The sequence below is a fragment of the Oculina patagonica genome, chromosome 5, assembly GCF_052425735.1.
Source record: "Oculina patagonica isolate OP01 chromosome 5, crgOcupat, whole genome shotgun sequence".
In the NCBI taxonomy this organism is placed as follows: Eukaryota; Metazoa; Cnidaria; class Anthozoa; order Scleractinia; family Oculinidae; genus Oculina; species Oculina patagonica.
Window position 1 is genome coordinate 60554 of NC_135762.1, and position 16510 is coordinate 77063.

Consider the following 16510-nt stretch of genomic DNA (forward strand, 5'->3'; position numbering starts at 1 on the left):
TTCCGTTTAACGTTTGAGGCTTAGTGTATGTTTTCCCGTGTGAGGTCACAATTATACTTATACAGTCCAACCCACTCAATGGCCACTCAATGAACAGGCGAGGGAGGGCGAGTGATTAAACTGCACAACCTCACACAGCTGGAAGGCACAATACACAAGCTCTGTGAAACCCTGTGTTTCTCTTGGCAGCACATGGTCCCACAATTGCCACTGACCAGCATTGGCTTGATTTTAACTTAAATTACATTTAGCCACATTTAAAAGAGTATTTAGATCTTTGATGTTATGGAATAGCCTTTGACTATGTTTTTGTCCACCTTTTAGGCTAAGCAATGTGCCCCCCCATTATCACTTTTCGACTCGTTGCTTTGGAGAGACTTCTATTTCGTGATTGGTAGCAATAATCCCACTTTGCACCACATTGAGAACAATCCACTGTGCTTGCAAATGGAGTGGGAAGACAATGCCTTTGCTGTAGAACAATGGAGAAAGGTATTTATTGTCTGAATTGTACAGTATATAAAAGTTAAATTTTTGATATCCCATAGATAACCGCAAGGTGGTGGCCTGGGTTGGGGGAGGAGAGATGGGCTGTCCTGTCAGACTCCACTATAAAATAGATGCTGGAGCCCCTGAAAGGTTCCAGAATGTAACTAAATTGATTTAATTGTACCCCTTCTGTAAGAGGTGCATAAAATTTCCAATACAAAACAGGTGCTAAGAGCTTTGGCAAGAGATTGTTGAATTGAATTTTTTTATTTAACAAATCTTGTTCCTGTCACATGGATAACACTGACAATAATAACTACATGTTGAAAACATTTGTGACCCTCCATGGGAAAACACGGCTTATCGATAAAAGCGTTTTTCGGGGGGTTTGAGGTCACTTAGAAACCCTTTGGAAACCCGGTTTCGGAGGTTTGAAACCCTTTGGAAACCCTTTAGAAACCCGTTGGAAACCCTTTGAAAACCCGTTGAAACCCTTTTGAAACCCTTTGGAAACCCTTTGGAGACACTTTGAAACCCTTTGGAAACCCTTTGGAAACACTTTGAAACCCTTTGGAAACCCTTTGAAAACCCTTTGAAACCCTATGGAAACACTTTGACCTGTTGAAAACGCTTTGCGGACTCTTTAGAAACCCTTTTGAAACGCCGCTCTTTTAAAATCGTTTTTAAGTTTTCTTGGTAACAACTGTGAATATTTCGCTTTGCAAACACTTTTAGTCCGAGAGAGAGCAAGCGCTGCATTTTTTTTAGTTTATGTTAACATAAATGGGGTACGATGCTTTTTTATAGTAGTTAGTTAGAGCAACGTGCTGAAGGTAATTTTCATTACGCTATCTAAGTAAAACCGACGTTGTGGTATTTGCGAGGAATGTTTCGTACAGCAAACACTTTCGAAAGCGGCCTTTGGACACTTTTGGAAACTCTTTAGAAACCCTTTGAAAACCCTCTGGAAACCCTTGCTTACGGTCATTGATAATGTAAACCCTTAGGAAACACTTTGAAACCCTTCAGAAACCTGTTCGAAACCCTTTGGAAACTCTTTGGAAACCCGTTCGAAACCCTTTGGAAACTCTTTGGAAACCCTTTGAAACCCTTTGGAAACCCGTTCGAAACCCTTTGAAACCCTTTGGAAACCCTTTTGAAACCCGTTTGAAACCCTTTGAAACCCTTTGGAAACCCTTTTGAAACCCGTTTGAAACCCTTTGAAGCCCTTTGGAAACCGGGTTTCGGGGGGGTTTGAAACCCTTTGAAACCCTTTTGAAACCCGGTTTCACTAATTTACAATGTTCGATAAGCCGTGTTTTCCCATGGAGGGTCACATTTTTGAAGACATCGTGAACATCCCCATCTGTCTCAGGCTGCATTAGCTAGTATACTCACTGAATATTCCTGATTAACAAGACATCAAAAATACATTATTTGTATATTAAAAATTATTTTGTCTGAATTTTTTCGCCTTTTAGGTAAGGCACAGCAGCATGTTAAAACCAGGAATATCAATGACTATTGTTCATGATTCCATTCTTGTCTCCATAGGGTACAACTGGTTTCCCCTTTATTGATGCTGTAATGCGCCAGTTGCGTCAAGAGGGATGGATTCCGGATGTTGCACGACAAATTGTTGGTTCTTTTCTTACAAGAGGATGTATGTGGATCAGTTGGGAGGAAGGGTTTAAGGTAGTGTTTCCTGTCTGTATTTCTCAACGCTTATTATTATTATATTATGGGAGGCACAGTGGCCTCATGGTTAGTGTACTGGACTCCAGATCAAGCAGTTTAGATTCAAACCCTGGCTGGGGCACTGTGTTGTGTTCTTGGGCAAGACACTTCACTATCATAGTGCCTCTCTCCACCCAGGTGTATAAATAGCTACGGGCAAATTTACTGCTGGACAGACATCCCATCCAGGGAGGAGGAGAAATACTCTTGGTTGCCTCATGCTACAGAAACTGGGATTAAAGCTCTGGCCTGATGAAACCACTAGGCTAGAATTCAATGCAGATATTTTATTACAGCTGTTCTATTAGTGGTCACCATACATTTTATTTTCACTTTTTTCATGTACTGTACTTACCATTGAGTAATGAGTTATTGGTATTATGGAAAGCATGTTGGACTTGAGAGTGGTGGGGGGAGGGGGCAATCTTAACTATAGATAAAAAAAAACCATTACACTAACTAAGGGAGTGCTGTAGACATATCTTATGGCAAGGGATTGTGAAGTATTTTGTAGTGCTAAAAAGGGGAAAGAACTGGTTTGAACAAAATTATCATTATTACGCCATCACTGTCCCCATTTGCATAATACAAAAACGTAAATATCTCTAATATCTCTTGGCAAATGCCATTCTTCTTTATTTTGAAAAGCTTTCAAAATAGGCAGCAATTTTTTGAGTTATTTTTTCAAAAATAGCTCTTAGTCGGCGTGATTCCGTGTAGTCAGTGGGTGGCTGGGTGGCTCAGTCAGCGAAGTATGTTTGTTTGTCACACCAATCAGATTTCAGGTACTGTCGGAACCAATCAAATTGTAGTTTATAAAGGGGAAGCAATCTGACACAGTTGTAGTCAGCAATTTTGTTCGAAGTTTTTAGATTAGAAGGAGGTGGAATCGGTGAGTTGTGATTTAACCCTGGATTAAAAACGTTTTTCGTAATGCTCGCCTGCTTACAACGCACACGCCGTGAGCAAAAGGCCCAACACTAACTTGTTATTCGAGCGTACGTTTGGAGAGGCTAGCTTTCCTGACCGTAGTAAAAATAACATATAACATTTGCACAAAGCAGATTTGAAGAATAATGTTGTCATTACTTTTGCCGTCCGCTTTGCGAAGTTTGTTGGGAAATTGGAAAGTTTGTTATGACTGTTATGAAGTGGCCATCCTCGGAGACCCAGGGGCAGTTAGTGGGGCGAGGGAAACGCGAAAATGCGGGTAGAAAAAAGCGCGAAACTGCGAGGAAAAAAATCAGCATATAAAAGTTGTATTGACTGAAAGTGCCCCTGGGGAAAGAGTCTTACCAGACCAGTTCAAAAAGCTCTCTGAATACTGCCTCCTGATTGGGCAGAAAAATCTTTTGTATTCCCTTTGTATTATTCTGCCCAATCGGCGACCAGCCTGACTACAGTCCTTTTGGTGTGTTCTCATACGAAATATGTACACAAAGCCAGTTTGCTCGCCATATCTGTCTTGCTTGTTCGCCAAGAATTTGCTTGGGAAGGAAAAGTTTCGGCTAGTGCCTCCCCTGGTTGAAAACGTTGAAAGTTTGACGGTCATGCACACTGAGAAACGGCGGATTCTTCAGATTGTGGTCGATCGCAGGTATCGTAACACTTGCATGCTGTTTGCGAGTTTTAAAAGTTTGTGTGCGATATGCTAGTTGAACTGCTGTAATGGATGTTTTCAGATTTTTTTCTGGGAAGATCAAATATGACAGCTTAATGCGAAACTTTTCCAAACAAGAGTACTTAATTATTTACGGACAAGTCCGACAGATTTGTCAAGCGGCTGTCTAGCTATTTGTGCAAAGCGTGCAGCAGCGATTCCTAAGTTTTTTTGTAGGTAAGATAATAGAAGATCGATCGCAGCTGGAAGCAAAACTACATCAACAACAAAAAGTTTATTTAAACAATCATCAGTTTATTTAAACAATCATGTTATTTACAATATTTTTCACCTCCCGCAATTAGCCTAGTTATTCGAGGCGGGAGGTGAAGAAGAAAATAAAGAAGAAAAAATAAATAAATAAAGTTCCAAAAAGGTAATACCTTATGTACATTAAAGAAAAGATAGTAATAAGAAAGATAACTTTGAATATCATAGTAATAAATTAAAATAACAATGTGTTTTAAAGTTACATTAAGCTAAAGATTTTAGGAAGTCAAAAACTATTTCCAAACAAACTTTCAAGACCTTACATTTCGTAAATTTTTCCGTCGATCGACCGATTAGCTACGCGCGCGTGTAATGCGTGCAGCACCAATTGTAGCACTCAAATGATGGTCATATTACCCGAAGACAAAATTTTCCCGACACTTCACATCCAAGTTGAGGAGGCACTAGCCGAAACTTTTCCTTCCCGAGCAAATTCTTGGCAAACAAGCAAGACAGATATGGCGAGCGAACTGGCTTTGTGAACATATTTCGTGTGAGAACACACCAAAAGGACTGTAGTCAGGTTGGTCGCCGATTGGGCAGAATAATACAAAGGGAATACAAAAGATTTTTCTGCCCAATCAGGAGGCAGTATTCAGAGAGCTTTTTGAACTGGTCTGGTAAGACTCTTTCCCCAGGGGCACTTTCAGTCAATACAACTTTTGTATGCTGATTTTTTCCCTCGCAGTTTCGCGCTATTTTCTACCCGCATTTTCGTGTTTCCCTCGCCCCACTAACTGCCCCTGGGTCTCCGAGGATGTGAAGTGACCAAATAGGTTGCAAGTTTGTGAATCAAATTGTGAGCTTCGATACAAAGTTCCCAACTTCGGCCCGAAATTAATAAAACCTTCTATAATTATGTTATCAAAAAGGGCTTTGCTACGCTAAACTGTTGAAAACAAATGTCATAAAAATAAAAAACTTTAATGTTCAGCGAGCCGTTAACATGTTGTCTCGAACAAATTAGTCTTCCCTGTCGCGTCGCGTCGCGTCGCGTCGCATCAGCTTCGATTAAAATCTATTTTACATATTGGTAAACCATCCAGTTTCATCCGGTTTACAAACGCAGAAGACTTGAAATTGAAGACAGTGAAGATTATGCCTCATGACTTTCGAGCAACATACATACATACTTACATACTTTATTTAACGTGGAAAAAAGTACACACTTAGCTGTTAGCTAGTTTACAGGTGCTCCACGATTAAAAGTTTAGTATTTACAAAAGTATTTACATCAAAACAAAGGGTATAAAAGTATTACATCAGACTATTTTAAAATGGTTAAAAAAAAAAAAAAAAAAAAAAAAAAAAAAAAAAAAACAAACAAACAAACAAACAACAACACCATCTAGCTAAATTAAGATTCCTAAAAAATATATATATATAAATATAAAAATCCTATCTAAAAGCGATAAAATATAATTATTAAACATGTCTTGTTTCTCCTTAACTACCAAAACTTCGAAAGTTCAGTCGGGCCGAAGTTGGGAACTTATCAAAGTTCGCAATTTGATTTGCAAACTCGCAACGTAATTGGCAACTTCATAACAAAGTTTCCAATTTCCCAACAAACTTCGCAAAGCGGGCGGCCAAAGTAAACTGAAATCTACTGTAAAACATCTCGTTCAAACATTTAATGAACCGGTACAAGTATTAACTTTGCTGTTAAAAGCAACTACGATCGATAGCAAAAACAGAATAAGAGCGTGCCATTCCGTGACAATTCGATAACTCAATTAGTTCTTGTTTGTTGAATAGAATTTAGGTTGTGAATAGAATGAACGAAAATCTTTGTTGAATGGTTCTGACAGGAAACAAATACTCCAGGTCTACTGCGCTTTAAAGAACTTTCCCAAAGAAAGTGGTTTTTGATTTGATGCGTTTGTTACTTCGTTTATTATTAATAGTACTTTTCGTTCAATGTCTATATGAAAATGTGGCTTTTTCGAGAAAAACAAGGGTATCATGTTACGTTCGTTTTTAAAAAACAAAGGTCTCATGTTACAAAAGCGAGAAAAACAACAATATCATGTTTCAGTATTTGGCAAAAAGCCAAAAGTATTCCGTAACAAACAAAAGTAACACGTTACGGTTGCTACAAAGCTAGCAGAATAAGAACGTGCCATTTTGTGACATTTTGATAATTGAATTAGTTTTTGTTTTTCAATTAAATGATGAAAATTTACGTTTTAATAAAACAGTTCTGATGTATCAAAATGCACGTAAAAGTTATTTTGTTTGCAAGAAAATTTTGTGCAAAAAGTGACTCCGTGGGCCGCAATACACAAATAGCTCAACCCATGGCATAAACCATCCCAACAGGACAATCACCCAGTTTCACCCCAAGCCACCCCATAAATTGAAAGAAAAAACTCTTGCATGTTTAGCGTGCCAAGGTTTTTTCGTCATTTGCACTTTAAGTTTTGTTTCAATATTTTAATAGGTCTTTGGAGAGCTCCAGTTAGATGCAGAGTGGAGCATTAATGCAGGAAGCTGGTTGTCAATGTCTGGGAGCACTTTTGGTCAAGACAGTCTTCCTCTCCTCTGCCCAGTAGGCATTGGAAAAAAGATTGATCCCACAGGAGAGTACATCAGGTACACAGAGGGAACCTCACCTTTCACTTATGCTATTAAATTAACAACTGTATCACTGTGTGTGCAACCCAGCCATGAGCCCCCATACAAGCCTTCCAGGCACCCGTCACACTGAACGAACAGTAGAGATGGGAGAAAAGGGAGGAGGGGGTGGGTGGGAAGATGACAAACCCGACCACAAACTGGAGCACCAAGCTCATTAAACACGAATGAAAATGCCACACAGCAGCTCTGAACCAAAGTTATGTGGATGCGACGTCTCCACGGAGCACAAACAACTCAGAACACCACTGACCACTAAGCAGCGAGGACACTACTCTTTGTTGTTAACTTTAGCCAATTGTACATGGTTCAACGTTTGTTGAGCAACAAATGTTGCAAATGGTGTTCAACAAAATTAATGTTGAACAGTGTATCATGCGACGTTGAATGTCAAAAATTTCAACATGTTGAACGTTGTTGAACAAAATAGAACCTGGCTCTATTCTGTTCAACAAGTTAAAACATTTGTTGTCACAACATTTCTTGCTCAACAAATGTTAAACCGTGTATCAGCTTCAGTTAAATTGTCATATCACAAGCTTAAGCTTACCCTACTATCTCTAAACTGGTTACGAAAATGATTCTCATTCTCACTGGGCATAGTTATATTGTATTAGGAACCTTATGCATGGAGTTTGCGTCATTTTTTACAATGAGATTACTTGAAACAAAAAGTGATTCAAATTGGGGTGAATCATGATCACATGGCAGTTATTGGAATGACAACATTCAATTGACTAATTATGGTATTAAATTATTGTTGTATTTTAGAAAATTTCTACCTGAAGTTCAAAATTTGCCTGTGGAGTACTTGTTTGAACCATGGAAAGCTCCTGAATCTGTACAAGAAGCTGCTGGATGTTTGGTGGGTAAGGACTATCCCTTACCGCTGGTGGACCACAAAGAGCAGAGGAAAGTTTGTGTGCAGAGAATGAAAGAGCTGGCTCATAGTGTTGGCGCCGAGATTCCAGGTAAATAGTACAGTCAACTGTTTGGAGTATGGCTGTTAGCGTTGTTTGCAGTTTCCCAGCTGATGGTTGTTAAGTTGTTAACCAGTAGAGGGTATAGTTGTACGCGGAAATATTGTTTTGATCGACATTAACGTGTGCGTATCTCTGTTTTTTTTATTGTTGTTGTTGTTTCTTTATAGTGGAAGAAAGAGGACACACCAGTGTGCATTTGTTTAGAAAAGACCTGAGGCTCCATGACAACCCCACATTGCGTGCCTGTCTGGAAGGAAGTGGCACATTCTACCCTGTTTACGTTTTGGACACTGAAGGAGCACGGCACAGCAAGATCTCAGCCAACCGCTGGAATTTCTTACTGGAGAGCTTGAGGGATCTGGATGGTCAGCTGGCTAGGCTGGGATCACACCTGTTTGTCGTACGTGGCAGGGATATGGAGGTGTTGCCAAAGCTATTCCAGGAGTGGGGAGTAACTAGGCTCAGTTTTGAAAGTGACTGTGAGCCGTTTGGGGCTCAGAGAGATGCTGTTATCCGACACATGGCCGAGAAAGTAGGAGTTGAAGTTTTAAGCAAAACATCACACACTCTGTACGAGCCAGGCCAGGTTTTACGTGCCAATGGTGGTAATGCACCTATGCTTTTCAAGGACTTCATCAGAGTTGTAGAAGAGAAGATGCTTAGTGTACCAAGTGCAGTCAAAGAGGTGGACAGACGATTGATAGGCCATTGTGTGACACCAGTAGCTATTGACCACCAGGCAAACTATGGAGTTCCTGAATTGAGTGAACTAGGAGTGAAAGACATGCGATGTGTGACAAGTGCAGCATTGTGGAGGGGTGGAGAACAAGAGGCACTGAGGAGACTTGTCCTTCTTGAGCAAGAGGTAAAGTATGTGAAGTTAGCATAGGGGATTGCTGAAAGTCTTTAAAAGTTGGATTTGACTGTGCCAGACGTGTAGCACTCATTGGAATTTAGAGAAACTGATGTAGTTGTTTTGACTTGTGGTCAGGATACAGTACCGACAGATGCACATCTAGAATATAAACATTGCTTTGGGAGCAGGTTTGCTTGTGGTAGCATTATTTACTTAATAGTTGAAGGGTTTAATGCTGACTGTTGAAAAAAGTTTTGGATTGTTATACTGTATTTGTGTTTGTTTTGTTCAGCTGGTGAAAAATGACTTTGAAGAAGTGGCATTAAGTGCAGCAACCATGCCATCGTCTCCTACCCACTTAAGCCCTTACCTACGATTTGGATGTCTGTCACCCAGAGTCATGTGGCATCGGCTCGCAGATTGTTACGGAAAGGTAAGTTTTTGAATGAACAGAAACAAGTAAAGTTGTTATAAGTAAAAACACAGTTCATTTGCGAAGGAAAGTTTTTATTTTTGTGGTGCTGCAGAATATGAAAACTTGACGTTGCACAAAGGAAGTCAAAGCGAGAGCAACTCACTTGAAGAAAATGGTTGCAAATTACTATTGGAGATGTGTTCAGTATTTTGACCAGTGAGTGAGGCCTTTGCTAACGTTATTCTTTCATGTCTTAATGGTCAACAGGCAAAGGGAAAAATGCCACCTGTGTCGCGTCATGAACCTCTGCTGCTGCGAGAGTTTCTGTTCACCATGGCTAGTGCCAACCCAGGCTTGCATAAGATGGACAACAACCCTATGTGTGTTCAGTATCCTTGGGAAGAAAATGCTGAGGGTCTCCAGAGGTGGAAGAATGTAAGTGTCACATAGTGACAGATGTGCATGTGTTGTTGTGGCTTGCTGTGAAGACACTTGGTAGGGCGAGTGTATTGAATGTTTGTTAATGTGTTGCGTCACTTTCAGGGTACCACTGGATTTCCATGGATTGATGCAGTTATGCGTCAGTTGCGCATAGAGGGTTGGATTCCTCACTTGGCACGTCAGGCTGTTGGATGTTTCTTGACCAGGGGATGCCTTTGGATCAACTGGGAAGAGGGATTCAAGGTAGGCCAGCAACGCTGAAAGTGGTTTTGTGCGTAAAGTAGCAGCACTTAAGAGTAAAATGTGTTTATTGCAGGTTTTTGACGAGCTTCAACTGGATGCAGAGTGGAGTCTAAATGTAGGCAATTGGCTGTGGCTTTCAGGAAGTACGTTTGTGAAAGAACATGTGCCTTGGTTCTGTCCAGTAGAGATTGGAAAGAAGGTTGATCCCACTGGTGAATATGTGAGGTAAATTTTCATTATAGCTGCAACATGCTTTACTGAAAATGCTAATGTATGAAGTGGTGTTAATTGTGTGCTGAAAACTGTCCTGCAGGAAATTTGTGCCTGAAGTGAAAGGATTGCCCACAGAGTACTTGTTTGAACCGTGGAAAGCTCCTGAATCTGTACAACAAGCTGCTGGATGTTTGGTGGGTAAGGACTATCCCTTACCGCTGGTGGACCACAAAGAACAGAGGAAAGTTTGTGTGCAGAGGCTGAAAGAGCTGGCTCGTAGTGTTGGCGCCGAGATTCCAGGTAAATAGTACAGTCAACTGTTTGGAGTATGGCGGTTAGCGTTGTTTGCAGTTTCCCATGCAGCTAATGGTTGTTAAGTTGTTAACCAGTAGAGGGTATAGTTGTACGCGGAAATATTGTTTTTATCGACATTAACGTGTGGGTATCTTTGTTTTTTGTTGTTGTTTTTTCTCTATAGTGGAAGAAAGAGGACACACCAGTGTGCATTTGTTTAGAAAAGACCTGAGGCTCCATGACAACCCCACATTGCGTGCCTGTCTGGAAGGAAGTGGCACATTCTACCCTGTTTACGTTTTGGACACTGAAGGAGCAAGGCACAGCAAGATCTCAGCCAACCGCTGGAATTTCTTACTGGAGAGCTTGAGGGATCTGGATGGTCAGCTGGCTAGGCTGGGATCACACCTGTTTGTCGTACGTGGCAGGGATATGGAGGTGTTGCCAAAGCTATTCTCAGAGTGGGGAGTTACTCGGCTCAGTTTTGAAAGTGACTGTGAGCCATTTGGGGCTCAGAGAGATTCTGTTATCCGACACATGGCCGAGAAAGCAGGAGTTGAAGTTTTAAGCAAAACATCACACACTCTGTATGAGCCAGGCCAGATTTTACGTGCCAATGGTGGTAATGCACCTATGCTTTTCAAGGACTTCATCAGAGTTGTAGAAGAGAAGATGCTTAGTGTACCAAATGCAGTCAAAGAGGTGGACAGACGATTGATAGGCCATTGTGTGACACCAGTAGCTATTGACCACCAGGCAAACTATGGAGTTCCTGAATTGAGTGAACTAGGAGTGAAAGACATGCGATGTGTGACAAGTGCAGCATTGTGGAGAGGTGGAGAACAAGAGGCACTGAGGAGACTTGTCCTTCTTGAACAAGAGGTAAAGTATGTGAAGTTAGCATAGGGGATTGCTGAAAGTCTTTAAAAGTTGGATTTGACTGTGCCAGACGTGTAGCACTCATTGGAGTTTAGTGAAACTGATTTAGTTGTATTGACTTGTGGTCAGGATACAGTACCGACAGGAACACATCTAGAATATAAACATTTCTTTGGGAGCAGGTTTGCTTGTGGTAGCATTATTTACTTAATAGTTGAAGGGTTTAATGCTGACTGTTGAAAAAAGTTTTGGATTGTTATACTGTATTTGTGTTTGTTTTGTTCAGCTGGTGAAAAATGACTTTGAAGAAGTGGCATTAAGTGCAGCAACCATGCCATCGTCTCCTACCCACTTAAGCCCTTACCTACGATTTGGATGTCTGTCACCCAGAGTCATGTGGCATCAGCTCGCAGATTGTTACGGAAAGGTAAGTATTTGAATGAACAGAAACAAGTAAAGTTGTTATAAGTAAAAACACAGTTCATTTGCGAAGGAAAGTTTTTATTTTTGTGGTGCTGCAGAATATGAAAACTTGACGTTGCACAAAGGAAGTCAAAGCGAGAGCAACTCACTTGAAGAAAATGGTTGCAAATTACTATTGGAGATGTGTTCAGTATTTTGACCAGTGAGTGAGGCCATTGCTAACGTTATTCTTTCATGTCTTAATGGTCGACAGGCAAAGGGAAAAATGCCACCTGTGTCGTTTCATGAACCTCTGCTGCTGCGAGAGTTTCTGTTCACCATGTCTAGTGCCAACCCAGGCTTGCATAAGATGGACAACAACCCTATGTGTGTTCAGTATCCTTGGGAGGAAAATGCTGAGGGTCTCCAGAGGTGGAAGAATGTAAGTGTCACATAGTGACAGATGTACATGTGTTGTTGTGGCTTGCTGTGAAGACACTTGGTAGGGCGAGTGTATTGAATGTTTGTTAATGTGTTGCGTCACTTTCAGGGTACCACTGGATTTCCATGGATTGATGCAGTAATGCGTCAGTTGCGCATAGAGGGTTGGATTCCTCACTTGGCACGTCAGGCTGTTGGATGTTTCTTGACCAGGGGATGCCTTTGGATCAACTGGGAAGAGGGATTCAAGGTAGGCCAGCAACGCTGAAAGTGGTTTTGTGTGTAAAGAAGCAGCACTTAGGAGTAAAATGTGTTTATTGCAGGTTTTTGACGAGCTTCAACTGGATGCAGAGTGGAGTCTTAATGTAGGCAATTGGCTGTGGCTTTCAGGAAGTACGTTTGTGAAAGAACATGTGCCTTGGTTCTGTCCAGTAGAGGTTGGAAAGAAGGTTGATCCCACTGGTGAATATGTGAGGTGTGCTTTATTGTAGTTGTTTTTAAGTAACGTAGGATAAATTATATTTTTAAGTTGTGTGTCATGTTACCTTTTTTGAAGTAAAACGGAAACGGAAGTTTTACTCAACTGGTGGCAAGCAGCAGTGTTTCTGAAACGTGACGTAGGAATGTTTTGTTTATAACGTCTGTTTTCTGCTTGTAATGTGAATTTTTATGCGGTGGTGTTGAAAGAGTAAGGAGCATCTGTGCTTTGTTATTATGATATTTACGATGTCGATATATTGTGATTTTTGGTGTTTCCTTATTGGCCGTAGTTTTATTGGACAGATTGGTGTGTGTTCCATTTTTATGCGATCTACTGTAATGGTTTATCGCTGCAAGAATTAATTTTTAAAAACTTTAAGCAAGTACTGTAGCATCATTAGTGAACGCTGTGTGTTCAGGTAATTGTTTTTGACCCGAAATAAAATTCATGCTGTTTGGAAACATACAAACACAAATAACAAACACACAAACTCAAACAACTTGAGTTTGTGTGTGGCCGTGTGTCACATGCTTTCTTCTTATGGGTCGTGTAGTTGTTTACTCGCGGCGGTTTCACCTAATATTCTCCTTGTAAACATTTGTTGCAGGAAATATGTACCAGAGCTCAAGAGATTACCTCTAAAGTACTTGTTTGAACCATGGAGAGCACCTTTAAAAGTGCAAAAAGCTGCTCGGTGCATTGTGGGTGACGATTATCCTGAACCTGTGGCTAATCACACTGAACAGCGGAAAATCTGTGTACAGCGCTTGAAAGATTTGTGCATCTTCTTGGATATCGCCGGTACGTCTTCTTAGGGTACATTTATGGTGTATGCATGCTTATTTTAACACCTTTTTGATTTAAATTTCAACATTCACAGTAATAATAGTAGTGTTTCTACCCTCTCTCTCAAACTGTTTCCAAAGCAAAACAGTTATTTGTCTTTCACCCCAACTTCTCATGTTTATATCAAGTAATGAAACATGACGTTTGCTTTTCCTTTGGTTAATTACGTTTTTCTTGTTCAGGTCATAAAAGCCTTCATTGGTTCAGAAAGGACCTCAGACTTCACGACAATCCCAGTTTGCGTGAATGCCTTGAAGACAGTAAGGTGTTTTATGGAGTGTACTTCTTAGAGTGTTGTGATGAAGGTAACATGGCTGTCAGTCCAAACCGCTGGCATTTCCTGCTACAGTCACTTCAAGACCTCGACAGAAGTCTCACTCAGTGTGGCTCGCGTCTCTTTGTGCTGAAGGGAAGACCTATTGATATCTTGCCTTCACTTTTTAAGGAGTGGGACATCACTCGGCTGTCATTCGAGGTTGACTGTGAACCACGTTGTAAGTCCAGGGATGCGGTCATCACTAACCTCGCTAAACAAAGTGGAATCGAAGTTGTCAGTCATGTTTCACACACACTCTATGATACTGATGCCTTGTTGATGTCAACTGAGGGAAGAGCACCACAGTTGTTTGATGAGTTTATGGAGCTCGCATCGCAGCAAGGAAGGCCACAAATGCCGGTACCAAAGGTCACTAAAAAGCTGTTTGGCTCGTGTGTGACTCCTGTAGGGAGAGTCCATAACCAACAGTACGGAGTACCTACACTAGAGGAGATGGGCTTCCAAAAACCACCAGGTACCGGCTCTTGGTCATATCAAGGTGGAGAGCAGGAGGCTTTAGCGAGAATGGAAGTAGCTTTGCATGAGGTATGAAGTTTTTGCTATGCTTATCGCTATGGTTTGCAAGAGTGCAATGTAATCCGTGCTCTGGACTTTATTTGCCTTGGGACCAAATAGCAATCGCTATTTGTGAAGGGATGAATTAAACATACGAAACAACAAACGACTTCTTGTGCTTAAAAAACTCGTATAGAACGCTTTTCTGATGAATATAAAGTGCATTCACGTGACCTGTTACTGGTGACTGTTAGTACATGGGTAATGATTTATTTATACATTTCAAAGGGGGCTCACTATAAGATTGATGAACATTTTCCAAACTTGACGCAGTAGAAAAAGGCTAATTCCATGACAGTGAGTGACTTAGTGTATGTCTTGTAGTTAATTGTTTTATTGATCCTACAGATGATAAAGAACGACTTTAGCAATCCACCATTAACTGCAAGGTCTATGATGCCATCAGCAAGTCACTTGAGTCCCTACTTGAGGTTGGGCTGCCTGTCTTCAAGGCTTCTATACCAGAGAATGACTGAGGAATATATAAAGGTACATATTATACCTTTCGCGCAGCAACAATCAGGATTTCCATTAGCAGACATCTTAGATGATTGAATGTGTGCCAAAGGAATTAGGTAGACACCCCATCTGTTAAGCTGCCCTTGAACACTTGTTGATTTCTTTACAGAGCAAGACGTTGAACCCGCCCCTGATGGTGTACAGCAAACTGTTGTGGCGTGAGTTCTTTTTCCTTGCTGGAAGCCAGGTGCCAGATGCGCATGTGATGGTCAACAATCCAGTCAGTCTTCAAATTCCTTGGGAAGATTCCGCAGAGTATCTTGACAAATGGAAACAGGTCAGTCTGATAGATTCTACCAGTGGGGCTTTCGTCTAAAGTGAAGCCTTTCTCTCCCCCCACCCCTACACCCTCCCCCCTTGTTAAGCCTACCTAATGACATCTGTTAGGGAATGATTGACCTTAAGTTGTAACCAATGAAAGAGCCAACAGAATACTTCAAGGAAATCATCAGTTTGTAAACCATAGTTTATTTTTAACACATGGGTTGATACAAATGCGATGTAATTTGTGATTCCAGTTTTAAAACCCCTCTTAATAAGAAAGTCCAGAAAAGTGCATTAACAAACATTATGTTCGTTAGAAGTAAAGAAATGATAATTAGAGGAGGGCAAATGCCTTGATATTTAATGCCAATTTCCTAACGTGAACTGTAAAATGTGTTTAGACCAGAAAAAAGAATTTTTTGTTGACTGGCAGTTTAAAGGGTTGTGCTGGTTTTGAATAAAAACTTGATGTAAGATTACGCCTTAACTGTATCTGTTCATCACTGTCGCAACTTTTAGAAGCTGGTGTTTTGAGTGACAGGGCTCAGTGTTATGGTAACCCATGTACGTCATATGTTTTTCGCAGGGTATGACTGGTTTTCCATGGATTGACGCCATTATGAGGCAACTCCGCTCAGAAGGATGGATTCACGACATTGCACGAAGAGCTGTGGGCTCATTCTTGACACGAGGCTGTCTGTGGATTAACTGGGAAGAAGGTTTTAAGGTTAGCTTTATTCAGTTCTTTAACACAGAGCAAAAGGAGACTTACGAATGAGGGTGTATGAATAATTGGGATTAAATCAGTCTCAGAATTTTACAATGGGAACAGGAAGCTACATTCTGGAACAGTTCAATCTAACCAAGTACTTGAATACTTGTGATTAACCTTCCTTAGAAGCACGTTTATTTGTCATGTCTATCAAGAACAACATTAATAAGTCAACAGTATTTTTTTTTAACTTGCGTGACTTGTCCATAGGATATCTTTACCCTCGGTTATTTTGTTTATTGCAGGTTTTTGACGAGCTTCAACTGGATGCAGAGTGGAGTCTAAATGTAGGCAATTGGCTGTGGCTTTCAGGAAGTACGTTTGTGAAAGAACATGTGCCTTGGTTCTGTCCAGTAGAGGTTGGAAAGAAGGTTGATCCCACTGGTGAATATGTCAGGTTTGTCACTTTGATCAGCTGTACTTTTTCTCAATTTAAATTTAATTGTTCTCCTCCAGTCCCAGTGAACTACAATCCTGATCAAAAGTTATGTGACACTTCGCCTTTTGGTCAGCAAATGGTCTTTCAAGTTCAACATTGTTTTAGTAAGGGGGGGAGCTCGGAAAATTGAATACTAAATTACTTTCAGTTAAAAAACTGTCACTGAATGTCATCTAGTAATGTCCATTCCGGGACAATGCACTGATATTTGTAGAGCTAAGTCGTAAGTGTGGAAGTTCTTGACTCGATTCTCAGACACAACTTGAACGAGATAAGAGGTCTGTTACCGAGGCTATAGTTAATTTGTTTAAATTTGTATGCTGTTGTTACCTCAACC

At 40.7% G+C, this 16510-nt stretch overlaps 1 protein-coding gene across 1 annotated transcript in view; it reads left to right on the forward strand.

Moving 5' to 3' along the window:
• LOC144654529 (uncharacterized) overlaps positions 1–16510 on the forward strand; it is a 42076-nt gene that overhangs the window by 23969 nt on the left and 1597 nt on the right. Inside the window, exons 17-37 of the mRNA XM_078514681.1 lie at positions 325–492; positions 2044–2184; positions 6600–6751; positions 7565–7764; positions 7944–8641; positions 8925–9065; positions 9315–9482; positions 9591–9731; positions 9805–9956; positions 10045–10244; positions 10423–11120; positions 11404–11544; positions 11794–11961; positions 12070–12210; positions 12284–12435; positions 13049–13242; positions 13470–14149; positions 14528–14668; positions 14808–14975; positions 15549–15689; positions 15980–16131. Of these exons, the coding sequence (XP_078370807.1) occupies positions 325–492; positions 2044–2184; positions 6600–6751; positions 7565–7764; positions 7944–8641; positions 8925–9065; positions 9315–9482; positions 9591–9731; positions 9805–9956; positions 10045–10244; positions 10423–11120; positions 11404–11544; positions 11794–11961; positions 12070–12210; positions 12284–12435; positions 13049–13242; positions 13470–14149; positions 14528–14668; positions 14808–14975; positions 15549–15689; positions 15980–16131 (4937 nt within the window). The remainder of the gene's footprint in view (positions 1–324; positions 493–2043; positions 2185–6599; positions 6752–7564; positions 7765–7943; positions 8642–8924; positions 9066–9314; positions 9483–9590; positions 9732–9804; positions 9957–10044; positions 10245–10422; positions 11121–11403; positions 11545–11793; positions 11962–12069; positions 12211–12283; positions 12436–13048; positions 13243–13469; positions 14150–14527; positions 14669–14807; positions 14976–15548; positions 15690–15979; positions 16132–16510) is intronic.